This window comes from Enhydra lutris, unplaced genomic scaffold, assembly GCF_002288905.1.
Source record: "Enhydra lutris kenyoni isolate GAN:26980312 unplaced genomic scaffold, ASM228890v2 scaffoldscaffold3, whole genome shotgun sequence".
Classification (NCBI taxonomy): domain Eukaryota; kingdom Metazoa; phylum Chordata; class Mammalia; order Carnivora; family Mustelidae; genus Enhydra; species Enhydra lutris.
In genome coordinates this window covers 34,594,427-34,613,325 of record NW_019154087.1, presented here as the reverse complement: position 1 = coordinate 34,613,325, position 18,899 = coordinate 34,594,427, and the positions used below count along the sequence as shown (strand labels likewise).

General features: G+C 36.8%; 1 protein-coding gene across 8 annotated transcripts in view; it reads left to right on the top strand.

The window, feature by feature from the left end:
* Positions 1-839: 839 nt before the first annotated feature.
* LOC111156592 (PDZ and LIM domain 5) overlaps positions 840-18,899 on the top strand; it is a 212,474-nt gene continuing 194,414 nt past the window's right edge. For all 8 annotated transcript variants that reach the window (XM_022517627.1, XM_022517610.1, XM_022517604.1 and 5 more), the window contains exon 1: positions 840-935. In XM_022517627.1, coding sequence (XP_022373335.1) covers positions 840-935 — 96 coding nt within the window. The remainder of the gene's footprint in view (positions 936-18,899) is intronic.

Sequence of the window (18,899 nt, the reverse complement as noted above, 5' to 3'; positions counted from 1 at the left end):
TGCATTGACCTTCTATTTCTACCCCATTTAGTCAGTCTCGTTCACTGTGTGGTTAATGCTCATTCTTTACTTTGCTTTATGTGATGTGTGTATAAAATAAGAAGCAAGTTCTCACTGAAAGATCACTGTGCTGCTAGAGTATTGCCTATCATTGTCTGTCTAAAGGAAAAGTAAATATTGCTCTAAGTGTTGAAAATACCATGTCCTTATAAGAGGAAATACAAATTGTTTATGATTGGAGAGAATAGTTTTGTGCATTAAAAAACACTTTAAAGAATTTTGCATGTGGAAAGCATGAGTGAGAGTCTACAGATTTGCAGTCCTTTTCATATCGGAGAGTAGCTTTGAATTTAAGGACTCTTACCAACTGCAGGCTAAAGAATGCATGCGGTAGAGGGGAGGGGAAAATCATTTTGAATTAAACCTGAAATAAAATCTTATTCTTTCTCCTATGTGTAATGAAGTGTTGTAAAGTACTTTGAGTTAAAGTCTGTATGCAAGAGGCCACAAATTATACTGTCGCAAGTTATAGAACTGATCAAATGTCTAGAAATAGATTCTGATGCGGAATTTTTAGACCATGGAAGTTGGCATCAGTTTAGAAATTGTGTATTAGCTCATAGATTCCTATTCCTGAAAAGACTGTAATGAGAACTTAATGTAGACTTCTCAGTATCTTCTCATACCCCCGAAACAAGATACTGAACATAATTTAGTTGAGTTTATATTAAGTACAATTAAATAGGTAATGGGGCTTCAAATAAACATTTTGTTAACCATCTAATTTTCTTTCACAGTTTCTTTCATTTTCTGAGATTGGACTTTGAGCTATCAGAGCCATGAGCAACTACAGTGTGTCCTTGGTTGGCCCAGCTCCTTGGGGTTTCCGGCTGCAAGGTGGCAAGGATTTCAACATGCCTCTGACAATCTCTAGTGTAAGCAAACTTCACAGATTTTATTACAGATGTTCATTCAATGCTTAGTCCTGGAAACTTCAGGGCTGAGTTGTTGAATTCTCTGGATAACCTGTACTCATTACAATTGCTTATGGGATTTAATCTTGGAAAACTTAGTTATGTATAATAAAAGATGTGGAGGGGAGGTAATTTAGCAAGGATAATTGATTTCAGTTGAGCTTATTTTCAGTCTCCCCCATCTTATTTTTTTTTTTTTAAAGACATCTATTTATTTATTAGAGAGAGAGAGAGAGAGAGAGATCACAAGTAGGCAGAGAGGCAGAGAGAGAGGAGGAAGCAGGCTCCCCGCCGAGCAGAGAGCCCAATGCGGGGCTCGATCCCAGGACCCTGAGACCATGACCTGAGCTGAAGGCAGAGGCTTTAACCCACTGAGCCACCCAGGTGCCCCCTCCCCCATCTTATTAATAAGGAAATGGAAAGCATTTAATTAGGGGGTAGACTTCAAACATTTGAACTGTCACTAATATGGGGAATCTTAACCTTAGTTTCTTTATATGTAATATTAGAAGGCTGCACAATGGGATTTTCATTGTTTCTTTCAGCTCCAGAAGCTGTTAATTAAAAACTGTTGATCAATATAAAATAAAATGACTGTTTTGGGTGTTTTCCTCCACTCACTTTCTGGTGAAGGTGATAGTCAACAGTAGAATTGCCAGAGACTACTTATATTTGAAGAGGGATTGAGGGCTTGGATCTCCTAGATAGTCAGCTTATAAATAATTGAGATTTTGTTGTTTACTACATTATTGATTTAGTTTGAATGTATTCTGTGTATACAATTTAAGGATATATTTTCATGATGATGATGGTGTTTTTTTGAGGCATGACATATGTCAAGCACCATTTCTGCTTGCTACTAATTGCTTGTATAATGTTCCAGAGGGCTTTTTTTTTCGTAGTCAAATAAATAGGAATATCCACTCCCCGTTTACTTATATGGTAGCATGTTATACACACTGCTCCATGTCTTTTTTTCACAATAGTTTATCATGGAGAACTTTCCCTAAAGGTTTTTGTTTTTGTTTTAAACAACTATGTAGAATTCTCTTGTAGGGAAGTAACATACATTTAACCAGTCCCCTATGGAAAGGCATTTATATTGTTTCTAGTATTGTTATTTCAAAGAGTGCTGTGGTGGGTACCATATATGCATAATTTTATATGTGTATGTATAACACAGTTGACTCTTGAACAACACAGATTTGAACTGTGTAGGTCCACTTACACAGGGATTTCTTTTCCAATAAATATATATACAATTCTGTAAATGTATTTTCTCTTCCTTCTGATTTTCATTTTTCTTTTTAAGATTGATTTTTTTATTTTAGAGAGAGTGAGAGAGAGAGAGAGCACAGGCAGGCTTGGGGAGGGGCAGAGGGAAAGGGAGAGAATCTCAAGCACACTTGAGTGCGGAGCCTGCTGCAGGGCTTGATCTCAAGACCCTGACATCATGACCTGAGCCAAATTCAAGGGTCAGATGCTTAACCGAACTACCCAAGCACTCCCTTTTGATTTTCTTAATATTTTTTTTCTAGCTTACTGTATTATAAAAGTAAAGTATATATAATATGAAAATTTGTGTTAATAGATTCTTTGTTATTGGTAAAGTTTTCAGTGAACAGTAGGCTATTAGTGTAGTTAAATTTTGGAGGGAGTCAAAAGTTGTATGTAGATTTTTTTTTTTTTTAAAGATTTTATTTATTTATTTGAGAGAGAGACAGTGAGAGAGAGCATGAGCAAGGAGAAGGTCAGAGGGAGAAGCAGACTCCCCATGGAGCTGGGAGCCCGTTGTGGGACTCGATCCCGGGACTCCAGGATCATGACCTGAGCCGAAGGCAGTCGTCCAACCAACTGAGCCACCCAGGCGTCCCTATATGTAGATTTTTGACTGTATAGTGCAGTCAGTACCCCAACCCCATGCTGTTTAAGAGTCAACTGTTTGTGTGTGTGTATACACACACATATATATGGATACACACACACACACACATATATATATATAATTTCGATAGGCTGTGTCAATTTATACTTTTGTGCAATGCACAAGAATACATATTACGTTATATACATTATATACATTAAGAATACATATTACTCCCCACCCCCAACAGCCTTGCGAGCAAACTTTTGGATTTTTGCCAAGTGTTTAAGTGCATCATCTCATTTAATTCTCCTGTCAATCTGTGAAATAGTGGTACCGTACCCATTGTACAAAACTGCTATGAGCTCGCATGGCTGGTGTGGGAAGAGCTGGCTTTCAAGGATTTATGTTATGCTGCTTCCCTAATGATAAATTTTATCTATATATTGTTTCTTTAATTAGGTGGTTTCTCTAATCAGGAGTTTCGGAGGCTGTTCTTTTAATTATATGTGTGTGTGTGTCTGTGTATACACATACACTGCTTCTTATAATATATATACACACAACTTGATTTTGAAAGATTAAGTTTGTAACGTGTGAAAATAGCTAAAATACAGCTAATCCCAATTTACTAATGGAGTTTTCCTTGTTTCTTGTCTGTGGATTTTTTAAACAGTTTATTTTATTTTATTTTTTAAACAGTTAACTTTAATTTACCACCAATTTTTGTCTTGATTCCAGTTAATCAGATTTTACAAGGAAATACATATATGTAATCCAGCCTTTAAGTTTTAAGACTTCATGGTTGGATGAAATTTTGAATGGAAAGCATCCATGTGAAAATGTGTTTTATGATTTATTCCTGTTTGAGCAAGGCAATTTTTTTCTCTTCCTGAAGCTCTCTTATGAGGGAAAGAATGATACCTTACTATTGTCTTGTTTTTATGTTCTGTTAACATTATTTATATTAAGTTTGAATATCTTACTTTATAAATAATGGACTATAGAAGCTATTGTTTAGTTTAAAATGCATCCAGTTTTGGTAGGGAAGAAGTCCAGAAACAAATTGACACCTAATGAAACAAACTAAATCATCACTGTGTGGTTTGGTAGTAGAAATGCAAATGTGATGTGTAAGTTTTGTGGTACCATGCCTTTAAAAGAGTTTTCTGTGCTTTAGTTTCCTGGCAGACAATTTGAGGCCTAGCTCCATGTTGTGATGTTGATAAAACAGAACACTGTGTACATACATATGTGCCCTCCCTTGGCACAGAAGAAATGCTTTCCTTGTGTAGACAGAGTGCTAATTAAAGGATTTTGAACATACTGATTAAAAGAGACTATGGTAACAAAGCTGCTGAGTTATTTCTGTTCTCTTACAAAAGTCTCTGCCATCTCCTGTGACCTTTTTGGGCCTTGTGCAGTGGGGCATGCAATTCATTCTGGACTGGAGAGGATGGGAAGGGGAGGGGAGGAGAGAAGGGAATGTTGGCTCAACTGTGCTGCTAGGCTGTTGGCTTTCATTGTAGTTACTTTTAACCCCTTGTGTGGTTCAGTTCTAACATGCCTATAACATTGCCTAATAAAGATGTGTGCCTAATAACTAATTTATATTGTTGTAATAAGATTAGTAATGTTACACCTCATCTTACTTAGTTCTCCAGTTATATTTATTCCGCCTTAATTATGTAAAATTATTGGGAGATATTTCTGTGGTCACTAAATTGTTTAATTAATTGTGTCAAAAAGTAATTAAAACTTGACAGCATGCCTTAAGACATTAATTTAGTGCTTCTCATATTAATGATAGGTATGAAATTCTTAGCAAGGTCGGGTACATTGTATTCTCTTAGCTCTTATTTTTTACAACAATAATAATATAATATTAAGAAAAAATATTTTGAGACTTGCAATATCAAAAGCCCTGTAATTATGGGTAACGTAGGAGTTATTTTTTTTACTTAGAGTCTACTGGAATTGAAAAAAAAAAAAAATCACAAGTTTGTGCTTAGCTGGGAAGCTGCATATTTATGTTTAGAGTCCAAAAGCATACAGTTTTTCCTCTGTTCATTTGTTGCTATGTCCAACTCCATAGGGCTATTTACATTCCCTTATAACATTGGAATCCTGTGATAGCAAGTGTATTTGTGTTAAGTAGACCATTGGCTGGGACCTGAACATTCTGTTTTCCTGAGATTTTATTGTTATTAGCATGTGAATGTGCTGGTTGTGACTTTGTGTATTAAAGAATGCAAACTATACGTTTTTTTCTTGCCAACTATACAATATTTAACATTTCACATAGATTTTCCCATTATCTATAGTGTACAAGTTTTGCCTTCTTTTTTAGTAGGTGGGTTTCTAAGACAAGATTGTCTTATATCCTTTTAAAAGCATCCTCACATTACTGTGACTATATAATCACGTGTCATTGTCTTCAGTTTCCTATTCTTAAAATGGAGTGCTGGCTACAACAGTTTGTAGGCTGCCTTTTTATGACCCTGTATTTATGGAATTGCCTTGAAAGCCATGGAATGTGGGGATGGGTTTCTTTGTAGCAGTGTGGGTTATTGGTCTTTGCCAGTATATTTTATAAGAAGAAATAGGAGACTTCTTGCACAATTCAAGGCCATATTTTGGCAAGTTGATGTTCCTCACGATGGAATTACAGGAAGGATGATATATTTGTGAATAACATCTTTTAAGTATGGCATCTTAAGGTTGCAATACTCTGTTTTGTGTTTTCTGATTTATGATATTAGAGTTTTTTTCCTTAAATGTCAGTATTTGAATTTCCTGAAGATGAGCTTCCAATTCTCCATAAAACATCTACATTGTTTCTTTAGCAGATAAGATGAGGTCAAATATTTTAATACAAATTAATATTAATACAAATAATGATTTTGATTCTCAAGAGTTAGGAGAGGATTAGTTGTTACCAACTCAGACAAGATTTTAGTTGGATTTAAAAAGCAAAGGAAATTTACTACTTTCTGGAGTATGGAGCTCGGCTTGGGAGTATAAGACAGAACGGAGAAAAGAGAGCTGTGAAACATTTTGCCAAGAATTCATTTATTCAGCAGTTATAGGTATACTTCCTAGAAACCATTAAAGAAGGTATAAAATATTGGGGGGTAAAAAGGTTGGGGAGAAAAGAATTAAGTGCCGTACTAGACATTGTTATAAGACCTATCACAAGACAGTATTTGGTGAAATTACAAAGATACAGATAAGTGTTTCTCAGTTTCAGTGGGCTTTTTTGTGGGGTCGGCTTCCTGCAGGAGAAATTAGTTGAAATGATCCTTGAAGGATGAAATTTTAATATCTCAAAGTCAACATTTCTCTGTGTTGGTTTCCAGTGGAAAGTGAAGATGAAGACTTTTCTTGCCATTGCTTGACTTTGAGCAAAGCTGTGAATATATTTGAGTGATTCTCCAGACAGGCCAGCTGCAGAGTTTCCCTCCTAGAGGAGGATAGAAAGAGACTTTCAGTCCTCTCAAGCTGAAATGGGAGAACCATCCTACCTTGAATAAATGGGCCCATTGTTAATTTTAAGCTGTTGAGTATTTTCTTTTACAGTCCCTTCCAACTACTCTGTCATTATGCCAAGTTGGAAAGTTAAGGATTTAGTTTGTATAACTACATAATGTATATTTCACATGTATGTTCATCTTCTGCTTTTAAAATATTAATTACCTTTTTTGTGGGGCACAGAGACCTTTTTTTTCTAAGTGGTTTTCTGTCATTGTGGTTACAAGGTAAAGAATCTCAAGATAATTCTGAAGATGTTTTTCTGGATTGTTATTTGTAAATAAATGAAAAATCTTATCAGTGTGTTTTGTTGTAAATTAGTAGTTCTAGAAAAGGGGAGCTTGATTTTCAGATTTTAATGAATGTTGGGCATTTTGGAAAGTTATCTGTTAAAATAAGAGGAATTTTACTGTCTGTGGGCCTTCTGTATGTGATGGAGGAGATAATAGGGAGATTGGGTGACGTAAGAATAACACATTATTTTGCTTTATTTGTTTAAAGAGAGAGAAAGAGTATGCATGTGTGGGGATGGGGGTAGGGTGTGGAAAGAGCAGAGGGAGAGAGAATCTTAAGCAGGCTCCCTGCCCAGCCTGCTGTGGAGCCAGATGCTAGGGTTGATCTCATAACCCTGAGATCACAACCTGAGCCAAAATCAAGAGTTGGATGCTTATCGGACTGAGCCACCCAGGTGCTCCAAGAATAACATTTTAAACCCACATAAAGGATATTTTTACATAACTTGTTCACCTACTTACAATTAGTATAATATCTACTCAAACTGAGAATATTGAAGACTGTGGACTTCAGTTATTTTTGACAACTTTCAGGAAGAGCTTTTCTTTATGATGGTTGTTGGTCGGGTTGCAGTGTGAATATATAGTTAACCAGTTGTCTTTGTCCAAAATACCCTCTTTGCAGTAGTTCCTACCCAGAGTCCCAGATACCATAAGATCAGTCGTGGCCTTTTCTCCCATTGACTGCACGGGGGAAAATATCTGATAGGAGTTAGTTCTTCTAGAAGCAAACATTGCTCTGGACGAAGAAGGTGTTGTTTCTTTGGTGTCTTGTAAGGGTTAATTCTGTTTCAGTTTTAGTAGGTGAGACTCTAGGCCTTTATTTAAATTTTGGGATACAGAAATATTGACTCTATAATATAAAATGTGACAGAATAAGACCCTAGCATGTGAAATACTAATATATGCATACATTTGCAAATAAAGGACATAAGGGAATGAAAAGAGCAATTAGCTTAAGCAGTTAAGGAGCAGTGACCATGGTGACCATTAACTTAGGTATTCTAGGTGCAGAGCCACTCCATAGCCCTGTTGGGAATTCAGGTTTGGTTTTTAAATTATGAAGTGGGAAAATCACTTTTTTTTCACAGATATTGTTTTTATTAAGTGGGTTTGTTTTTTTGTTTTGTTTTGTTTTGTTTTTTTTGATAATAAGATATTTATGAAAAGACACAGGAGACAGTATTGAATGAGTGTTTAAAGTTAGGTAGTTAGGTTTGGAAGAATTTTTTTTTTTTTTAAGATTTTATTTATTTATTTGACAGACAGAGAGCACAGGTAGGCAGGGAGGCAGGCAGAGAGAGGGGGAGGCAGGCTCCCTGCTGAGCAGAGAGCCCGATGTGGGGCTCGATCCCAGGACCCTGAGATCATGACCTGAGTGGAAGGCAGAGGCTTTAACCCACTGAGCCACCCAGGTGCCACTGGAAGAATTTTTTACAATATTGTGAAATCGTATGTTCACTTCCCTGTCATTCCCCACCTTATTTTTTTTCTTGTTTTATGTAAGTACTGTTATCTACCCTACTGTAAATAACTCTTTTTTTTTTTTTTAAACATCTGATGTCGTGCCCATTTTGTGTGATGATTACTGGAACAAAGTCCATCAACCTCTTTGGCATTTAGTACTTGAAGCCAATCTAGATAGTTATAACATGGGACCGTGATAGGCCTACGTGGAGGAGATTAAAATGGACTGGGAAAGTTAACAGGAAGGAATGGAAAGGAGCACATTAGATGGAAGGAGAAAAGAGGCAATTTTAAAAAGGCCACAACGGGAGCACTTATTTACTGGGTCACATTTGTTACTCAGTCTTCTTAACCTTTCACCCTTCCCACTTTTAAAGTTTGGTTAATTTATATTTCTTTTTAGGTAATACATTCATATAGTTTGAAATTCCAGAGGTACAACAGCATATAAAGGAGAGTCTCCTGTTGTCCTGCCTTTCATTTAGTTTTCCTGGAAGCAACCAGTTAGCAGTTTCTTGTGTATAATTTCAGAGATGATCTGTACAGATACATGTATATACATATATATATATATATATATATCCTTATCACCCTCCTTTTCAACTCAAACAGCATCCTTAAAAACTATACTTTTTTGGGGCATTTTGTTCTCTTCACTTAACCCCAAATCAATAAATACATCTTCATTCTTTTTGTATAGCTGCATTGATTGGATTTATCATAATTTATTCAACTGGTTTTACTGACACTGCAGTGTAATTCTTGCATTTATATATATGGCATATATATGAATGTATCTGTCAGATAAATTCCTAGAAGTGGAATTGCTGAGTCAAAGGGGTAGATACATTTATAATTTTGATTGATATTGCCAACTATCTCTATAAGACACTCCTACCCACAGTATAAGAATACTGGTTTCCTCATACCTGTGCTAGCACACATTTCAACAGACTTTGATCTTTTCTGATCAGATGGGCCTATTTCTACTTTTCTACTTTTTATAGCTCTTAATCACAAGTAGTCTACCAAGGATTTTCTGTTTTTAAGTGGTTCATTATTTTTCATTTTGCATGAGAACATATGAAATAAAAATGTGCTGCTCTTCTATAAATGATACCATTAATTTCCAGGGATGATGTTCTTTGAATTTTTTCATAAGGAGTTTTGATTAATAGTTACCCTCTATCATTTATTTCCCAATTCTTTTTTAAAAAATGTATTTCCTATTTTTAAGTAGATTTCCTCTCAGTGTTAACATATTACTTCCAGTTACATATGAAAGATTTTGTTTGTTTTTTGTTGAACAGTTTTTGGCATATTGCCTCGTCGTAGACTTTCTGAAAAATTTAAGCAAATCACATTTAATAGAGTCATGGTTGTTACTTTTGGAGTTTCTCCTGGAGCCTGATACATTGTGGGATTTCAAATATTCTCTAGCTCACTTTAAATGATGTGACAAGGAGACCATTATGAGCTGTTCACTATGGCCTGGGACATAGTAAAATTCACCCCTAGAAAACTCACTGTTTTCATTATCTACCTTTTATTAGCCAGTGGAGCTTAACTGAAGTGTTACGTTTTCAATAACATAGTAAATCAGGCATTGTGAAGGCATACTAGCATGAGGCATAATGTATTTCTTCATTTTACCCTGGTTTGAGCAGCAGAGTATGTGTGTTGGTAACCTTGGTGACAAAAAGAGTAAGGATGCCAGGGATGTTTGTGTTTATGTGGTTAAAGGGGATGTGGAATTTCCCTTTCATGTGTTGCTGTAATTTTTTTTTTTTTAAGATTTTACTTATTTGAGAGAGCACTAGCAGGGTCGAGAGGGAGAAGCAGGTTCCCCGCAAGAAGAGATCATGACCTGAGCCAAAGGCAGAGGCCTAACAGACTGAGCCACCCAGGTGTCCCTTAAATTTTTAAATATGGGAAGTGGGGCGCCTAGCTGGCTCAGTTGGAGCATGCAACTCTTGATGGGGTTTGGGGGTTTGAGCCACAAGTTGGGTGTAGAGATTACTTAAAAATAAAATATTTTTTTAAAAGATTTTATTTATTTATTTATGAGAGAGAGAGAGAGAGAGAGCGCGCGAGCGCGCAAGCGTGAGTATGGTTTGGGGGAGGACAGAGGGAGAAGCAGACTCCCTGCTAAATAGGGAACTAGATGTGGGGCTCTGCCTCAGGACCCTGGGGTCATGACCTGAGCTGATGGCAGAAGCTTAACTGACTGAGCCACCCAGAAGGTTTTAAAACCTTAAAAAAGTATATGATGAGAAGAGTTTGGAACTTGCTAAGAATTTGCACCATTTGTTATTTGAATTCTATGATTTATTAAACATTTTTTTTTTGTTCCAGGATCCAAAAATTGATTTAACAATGGCTGTTGCTCTTCATAATTGTTTTGGGTAAATTTTGGTTTACTAAAATTTTATTTTAATGACATTAACTTGAATGCCATTTACCATTTGTTCTATCAGGGATTTAAGGGTTATGATTTGGTTCTGTTGAGGATGCAATAATTAGCCTATGTATTTCATAAATGATTTCTGAGATTTTAACTTTTATAGATAGTAAAATTAAAAAATTTAGTAGCCAGAGGAGGTTGTGGATATGTTCTGAAAGTATTTTTCTTCTTGAGAAAAGGTAGTGGGGGATAAATGTCCTTTAGAAAACAAATGCTCTGTCCCTTAACTAGGAATCTTTAAAGATGTTCTGGAGAAAGAAGTTCATACATATGTACAAGTATTATTACACATGTAATTTTCATGATTTTGGACATTTTCATGACATATCTCTATGCTACTAACTTCTAAATCATCTACAAATAGTTCTTCTGATCTTTTCATAGTAGGCATTTCTGTTTATATGAACCTCTCCATTCTGGAAGATTCTGGTTATTGGTATTCAATTCTCAGAGTGATAATTGATATTTTAGTAGACACAGGTGTTTCCAAACTTTATCATTGGCTTATCCCCTTGTAGTTTGGTTCTTTATACTCAGGCTGGCAGTTTGCCCAGGTAGAAATTCTAAAATGCTGCATTTAACACATTACTGTCCTATTTAAGAACAGTTAAGGGCTTCCTGTTATCTGTTGAATTATTGCTTGACTCCTCTGCCTGGCATTCTGGCTGCATATAAATGGATCCACTTAAAACAATTGAGCTTATGGTCCAAAATGCCCATTTTGAACCGTAAAGTCCTTGGTCTCTTAAATTTTTTGTGCTTACTACCTTTGTTTCTTCTTACCTTTAATCCTCTAACCATCCTTCAAGGCACATTCATATACCAAGTGCTCTTTCAAATTTTTGACTACTCCAACTTGCTTGGGTCTCCTTTCTTTCCTATATTAAACAATAAAAATAATGATGTAATGAGCTCTTGTTATTGTCTAGGCCCTGCTCTAATTGTTTTGCACATGTTCCATTATTTAATTCTCATTAACGATCCTCTGAGAAAGTACGATTTTAAAAGGAAGAAAAGTTACATTACATACCCAGAGTTAAACAGCCAGTAATTGATTAGGCTTAGGATTTGAAACCAGTCAAATTGAGTAGTAATAATGCTCTTAACTAGTATGCTCGATTTTCTGGGAATAGATGACAGTTTTCGCTCCTGACAATCAAGTTTCTGTATTTCTTCTTTTCTTCTTTCTTTAAAACATTTTAAGTAATGTCTGCACCCAACCTGGGGCTTGCCTTCACAACCCTGAGATCAAGAATTGCGTGCTCTGCTGACAGCCAGCCAGCCACCCTTGTGTGTGTATACATGCTATAGAATGAAAGACGTGTGTAGATGGGAATGACTGAGATCATTAGGAAAAGATACGACTGGTTTCCAAAGCAATTATTAAAATCATCTAAGAGATTTTAAAAATGTAGACTCCAGGCCCTAGACATTGAATTCAGGTTGTTAAGGGATTCTCACATGCTGTCTGGATGTTTCTCATTTACCATTGACATTCCATTGTGTACATAAATATTTGGGAACCATATATGACTTTGCTTTTTAAAAAAAAATTTTTTTATTATGGATCTTTTGCTACTTAGATCATTTCAGCAAAAAGAAAAGGCTAAGTTACATGGGGATTGTCACTGACTAAATAATGTGACAGATCTACTTTTCCCCAACCACCAGGCTTTTCCCATTTTTCAGAGTTCAGTCAGCATAGGTCAAATCCTTTTTGTAAATAAATGACAGTCAGTGTTTGGTTCTCTTTACAGTGTTTTAAGTATCTTTGTGACAAAGATTTAGAGGGCTGAAGTTGCCATACTACTTATAAAATTTTAATACTATAAAATTTAATAATGTTGAACTTATCAAAGACTTCTTCAGGAATCTTTGACTATACTTGGTTTTATTTTACACCTTATTACTAAACCAAATGGTAATATGTTTAAAAAGAACTAGGTACAGTTTTTTTAATCCCATGAACCAGAGAACAGTACAAATTTTTGGTCCTCCTATTAGGTTTCACAGCAGTATAGTTAAGTACATTTATATAGGTCATATACTTTGTTAATGGTGAACTGCGAAAAAACCTCTACAGCATGGGTGGGATGGGATCATGCTAGAATTCCCAGTTTGTGTTCAGTAGCTATTGGCTGATGATCGTAATGATAATAGAGGACAAATGGGAAGCTGGGTTGCAATCGCAATCAATTTTCCTTAGATTTGTTTTGTTAATGTACATGATTGATAGAATTAGCTGATGAAATATTTTGGCTTTCTTTGTTTTTAATTCTAGGCAGGGTTTACGTTTCTGGGAAATGTCCCAGAGGTTACATCATACAATAACCACCTGCTTCCCAAGGTCTTTCTCTGTGTCAGTCAGAATTTATTTTCTGTAAGTTTGACCCAGCGGTTCTGTTTCTGTCTTTTAGTTTCGGGTACAACAGAGGCTAACCCTTTCTTACTTAACAGCCTTTCAGATAAGTGATTGAGTAGTATTTCCCTTTGAGTCTGCTGGAAATTACGTAGGAAGCCATTTCTTCTAATGTTTCACGAGTTTGCCTCTCATTACAACCTTGGGCATATGCTTTTAAAAGTTTTTAAATGTCTCTGTATGACTCTCAGAACTGAATATAACACCTAACACCTCAGATATATTAAGAACAATGCAAAATTACAATTATTAAGTCAGGAAAATGATTTTTGTGGGACTGGATGGTGCAGGGTTTAGACACTGCACTGGGCAGTGGGCTTGATGGAACTGTCACTTTTCTCTGTACTCCTTTGTACAGTTTGAAATTTTTACAATATGTGTATCTTTTGTTTAAAAAGAGAAAACTAAAGCTGGTCTATGCTTTGTAAATGTGCAAATTCAGGCTTGTTTGGACATATATGGAAGTTAGGTGAGCCTAAGAGGGGCAAGTGTTTATGTATGGGTGTGTGCTCTTTGCATGAAAGATCAAGAAACCTCATGGGTAGGAATTCAGGAAACATAATTGAGTGTATTCAAGCATAGTCCCTGGAGATTTTATTATTACTTTTGATTGTTATCTTTTATGAGACATGGGTAGATTCTTGGTAGAGCAGGGTATATCCTCTTGGTATCATCTTCTGGCACTGCCCTTCTTCTGAATGACTTGTGCCAGAGCCCTGAGACAACAAGGTGTGAGTCAGCACATATTTATTGATCTCTTACTGTGTACTGGCCCTTGGGTATATTGGGTCATTCTCTATTTTCTGACATAAAGGCATATGGAGAATGATATGAAATATATGAAGGAGTTTAGAAGTAGGAGAGGACGTATATATAATCAGATCTAGGAAGAGAGCACAGAATGTGCATTGACCATATAGCCTGTGTCAGTATAGCAGGGAACCTCTAGACTAAGATCTGTAGAATCCATGGAGAAGACGTAAAAGTGGCAGTGGCAGGCAGAATTTATGATATCTACCTCTGGGCATGGAGTCATTTGTTCATTTTCATTATTGAGCACCTAGGGTGTGTTCAGTATTGGCCTAGGTACTGAAAATACAGAGATAAGCAAAACAAAGTTCTTTGTGTTTTGGACCTTATATCCTAGTAAACGGGACTGATAGTTCAAATATATAAATAAATAAGCAGTGTAATTTTAATAAGGTAATGTGCTAGGGAGTAATTGGGAGAAGAGGACGAGTGTCTGGTGGTAAGGTCTTCACCTTTAAATTGGGTGGTCAAGAAAAGCCCTTATGACTGAGAAGGCAGCATTGATTTATGACTGAGAAGCCAGGGGCTCCTGGGTGTCTGGGTAGGTTAAGCCTCTGCTTTTGGCTCAGGTCGTGATCTCAGGGTCCTGGGATTGAGCCTCACATCCCATTGCATCCATCGGGCTCTCTGCTCAGCAGGGAGCCTGCTTCTCCCTCTCTCTGCCTGCCTCTCTGTCTACTTGTGATCTCTCTCTCTGCCTTGAGACAGGAAAGAGCGTGGTGTGTTCAAGGAATAGAAAGGTGGCCAGTGTGCAACGATGCTGTGAGCAAGGAGGAAAACAGAGTGGGATAAGGTAGGTCTAGTGTCAGAATGAGAGACGAGGTTCACAGTACTGAGGAGGGTAACATTGGGAATAATCATGGGGCAACTCCTGGGGAGTTAAGAGGGATTCTGATTCCTTTGGATTAGAGCTGATTGATTAGAGTGTAGGTTACTATTACTGTGATCTTACCATATCTACAAACTGGTGTGTTTTGTAAATTGGTTTTGGTCAAAGTTTCTGGGAAAGAATTCAAAACAGTTTTTGAGCAAAGGAGTAACTAACTGTCCAAAGTGGCTATTTGGAAGTAAAATACTCATTTTAATATATGTTTTGAAAGTTATTTGTAGTTACAAAATATATGTTATTATTTTTTCATTGTTATTTGCACTCTGATTACATTTTTTTTGTTGTTTTGTGTTCTTTCAAATTTTCTTTGTAACTCTTAAGAAGCAGCTTGTTGCCCAGATGGCTTCTGTTTTCATTTCCTTGTGATGTTATGACCTCTTCTACTTTAATAAAGAAATGTTGCATACACACTGAGGACTTGTTTACAAATTATGTTGGTAACACTTTTGTTAGAGTATGCCTCAAAGATAAAGTGAGTGTTAGGATGTTTATTCTAGATCTGATATGTTGAGCTGAAAAAGGTTTTAAAATGTGTCTATTTTTAAAAAGAATGCTTTAGCCTGTTGGTTGGTTAGTGCACCCAATGCCGAAAGTTATGTTTTGTGACCTTTTTATTATCTTAACTGGAGGGAGTTTATAAGATTTCATGTTTTTCATTTCTTAATCTTTCAGAGAGGTCCCTTGGGTAGGGTTAACATCTAATAGGAGAAGCTGCCCATTGATACATTAGTAAATTCACATTTTCATGCCTTAAAAACATTGATAATGGATAAAAGTGTCATCACTATTATATAGGTATAAGTCTGCTGTAATAAATCATAATGCCTTGGTAAATGATGAAACTTCAGACTTCATATTTAGGTCAGCTTTTGGGGCGCCTGGGTGGCTCAGTGGGTTAAACCGCTGCCTTCGGCTCAGGTCATAATCTCAGAGTCCTGGGATCGAGCCCCGCATTGGGCTCTCTGCTCAGCAGGAAGCCTGCATATTTAGGTCAGCTTTTTGCAAATTCAGAGCAAGAATGAGTTTTCAAGTGAGTTTTGAGTTACATTTACAAAATAATGCTTTACAGCCAACTTAGGAAATTATCTATAGTACATTAATATGATAAAATAATACCCTAGTATAAAACAAATTTTCTTTATATATTTTTTTAAAGATTTATTTTATTTTATTTTAAAATATTTTATTTGTTTATTTTCTAGAGAGTGAGGCAGAGAGAGGGCACAAGCTGGGAGAGCAGCAGGCAGAGGAAGAGGGAGAAGTAGGCTCTCCACTGAGCAGGGAGCCTGATGTTGGGACTTGATCCCAGAGTGACCTAAGCTGAAGGCAGACGCTTAACCGACTGGGCCACCCAGGCGCCCCAAAGATTTATTTATATTATATATAGAGAGTGTATACATGGAGGGGGGAGGGGCAGAGGGAGAGAAAGGGAGAATCCCAAGCCGACTCCACGCTGAATGCGAGCCCAACGTGGGACTTGATTCCGTGACTCTGAGATCATGACCTGAGCTGAAACCAAGAGTTAGACACTTAACCAACTGAGCCACCCAGGCACCCTTAAAACAAGTTTTAGATATAGCTTTTTTTTTTTTTTTAAGATTTTATTTATTTATTTGACAGAGAGAGATCACAAGTAGGTGGAGCAGCAGGCAGAGAGAGAGAGAGAGGCAGAGCAGCAGGCGGAGAGAGGCTCCCTTGTGAACAGAGGGCCCGATGCGGGGCTCCATCCCAGGACCCTGAGATCATGACCTGAGCCGAAGGCAGAGGCTTAACCCACTGAGCCACCCAGGTGCCCCTAGATATAGCTTTCTTGATTTTATCTTAACATTTAAAGTAACCTAATAGTAATTAATTTCTAGCTTCAAAAAAATACTTTAGGTGATTATGATTATATAATAATGAATGGTCAGACATATGTGAATATTTTATTACCAAAGCTAATATACTAGTATACTAGTATACTCTATAGCTAATATACTAGTATTGTATTTTTTAATGTACAGTGATTTTTTTTTTAGGGTTTATATTTTCTCCCAACATATGATTTTAAGATTATATTTTTAGTGTTCAGTATTCTACGTGCTGTTTATTGTGGTTACTGTTAAGTATAAGCTGTGAAGCACAATGCCTATATATGAGTACTGACTCTGAAATTTACCAGATATATTTATGTGTGTGTGTGTGTGTATACACACACACACATATATGTATATATTTGGACAGATTACTTAACTGTACCCTAGGTTCTTCATCTGTAAAATGGGGGTAAAATATTTTCATCATAGCATTAAATTGAATAAATTAATACATGTAATGTGCCTGGCACATAGGCAGTACTTAGTGAGAGTAACCTAGTAATAACAAGAGTTCTCTTATAATTGGGTGCCTGACTGGCTGAATTGGTGGAGCATAGGACTTTTGATCTTGGGGTTATGTTTGAGCCCCACATTGGGTATAGAGATTACTTAAAAATAATAAAGTCTTTAAAGAGAAGGAGACAGGGGCACCTGGGTGGCTCAGTCGGTTAAGTATCTGCCTTGGCCTTAGGTCATGATTGCAGGGTCCTGGGATCCAGCCCCGTAGTGGGCTCTCTGCTCAGCGGGGAGTCTGCTTCTCCCCCTCCCTCTGCCCGTCTACCTGCTTGTGTGTGCTCTCTCACTCTCACTCTAGCTCTCTTTCTCTAATAAATAAATAGAATCTTTGGGAAAAAATAGAGGGAGGCAAACCAGAAAAGACTCTTAACTATAGAGAGCAAGCTGAGGGGAGGTGGATGGGGGGATGGGCTAAATGAGTGATGGGTATTAAGGAGGGTACTTGTGATGAGGGTGTTATACGTAAGTGATGAATCACTAAATTCTAGTCCTGAAACTAATATTACAATAGATGTTAACTAACAGAATTTTAAAAAACCTGGAAGCATTAAAAAAAAATAAATAAATGAAAAAAAAGAACAAAAAATAAAATTTTTAATAAAAAAGTTAACCTTATAGTAATAAGTGCTTCGAAATATTATCTCATTAAAGCAGTTTTTTTGTTAAAGCAGTTTTAACACCATTTTTGAAATAATATTTCTAGATCCATCACTTCTTTGATAATGTCATCTTCAAAATTCAATTTTGCTTTTTTTTCTGAACTTTTATATTTTTAAAGTTTTTATAGTGAGTTTTTTAGAAGCCCCCTTCATACATAACACCCACAAACCCACTTACCCACCCTGTGGTTTGAATTATTTCTTGAAGTATCTTATAAAATGTGCATAATAAATATTTGTTGAATGTTGAACTTCTTCCATCTGTCAGATCTTGCATAAATCTCAAAGAGATCTAAAGGAGGGTGGATACTAGTAATACCTCCAACTAGACATTCTTTCTACACTGATTACCATTCACTATGGCTTTTTCTTTTTTAAATTCTTTTTATTTTGGGGGCACCTGGGTGGCTCAGTGGGTTAAGCCTCTGCCTTCAGCTCAGGTCATGATCTCAGGGTCCTGGATGGAGCCCCGCATCAGGCTCTCTGCTCAGCGGGGAGCCTGCTTCCTCCCCTCTCTCCACCTGCTTCTCTGCCTACTTGTGATCTCTGTGAAATAAATAAAATCTTTTTTAAAAATTATTTTTTAAAAGTTACTATTTATTTAGTTAAATTAGCTTTTTTTTTTTTAAGATTTTATTTATTTATTTGACAGAGAGAGATCACAAGTAGGCAGAGCAGCAGGCAGAGAGAGAGGAGGAAACAGGCTCCCCACTCAGCAGAGAGCCCGATGCTGGCTGGATCCCAAGATCCTGGGATCATGACCTGAGCCGAAGGCAGAGGCTTCAACCCACTGAGCCACCCAGGCGCCCCTAAATTAGCTTTTTAAAAAGGATTTTATTAGGGGGCATGAGTGTGTGCATAACTGGGGGTGTGGGCAAAGGGAGAGGGAGAAGCAGATTCCCCACCCACCCGCCAAGCAGAAGCCCAGAGCCTGATGCATAGCTTCATTCCAGGACCCTATCATGACCCAAGCCAAAGGCAGACACTTAAGGGACTGAGCCACCAGGCGCCCCTCTTTTTTTAAAATTCTTATTAAGTGACATGAAACTTGTATTGCTGGTGAGAGGCCGTTGCTACTGGGGACAGTTTTTTTCTCCAGTGAGGGATAAATTTGATTATTAGAGAATGTAAGGTGAAATGTAGACTACACAAGACAC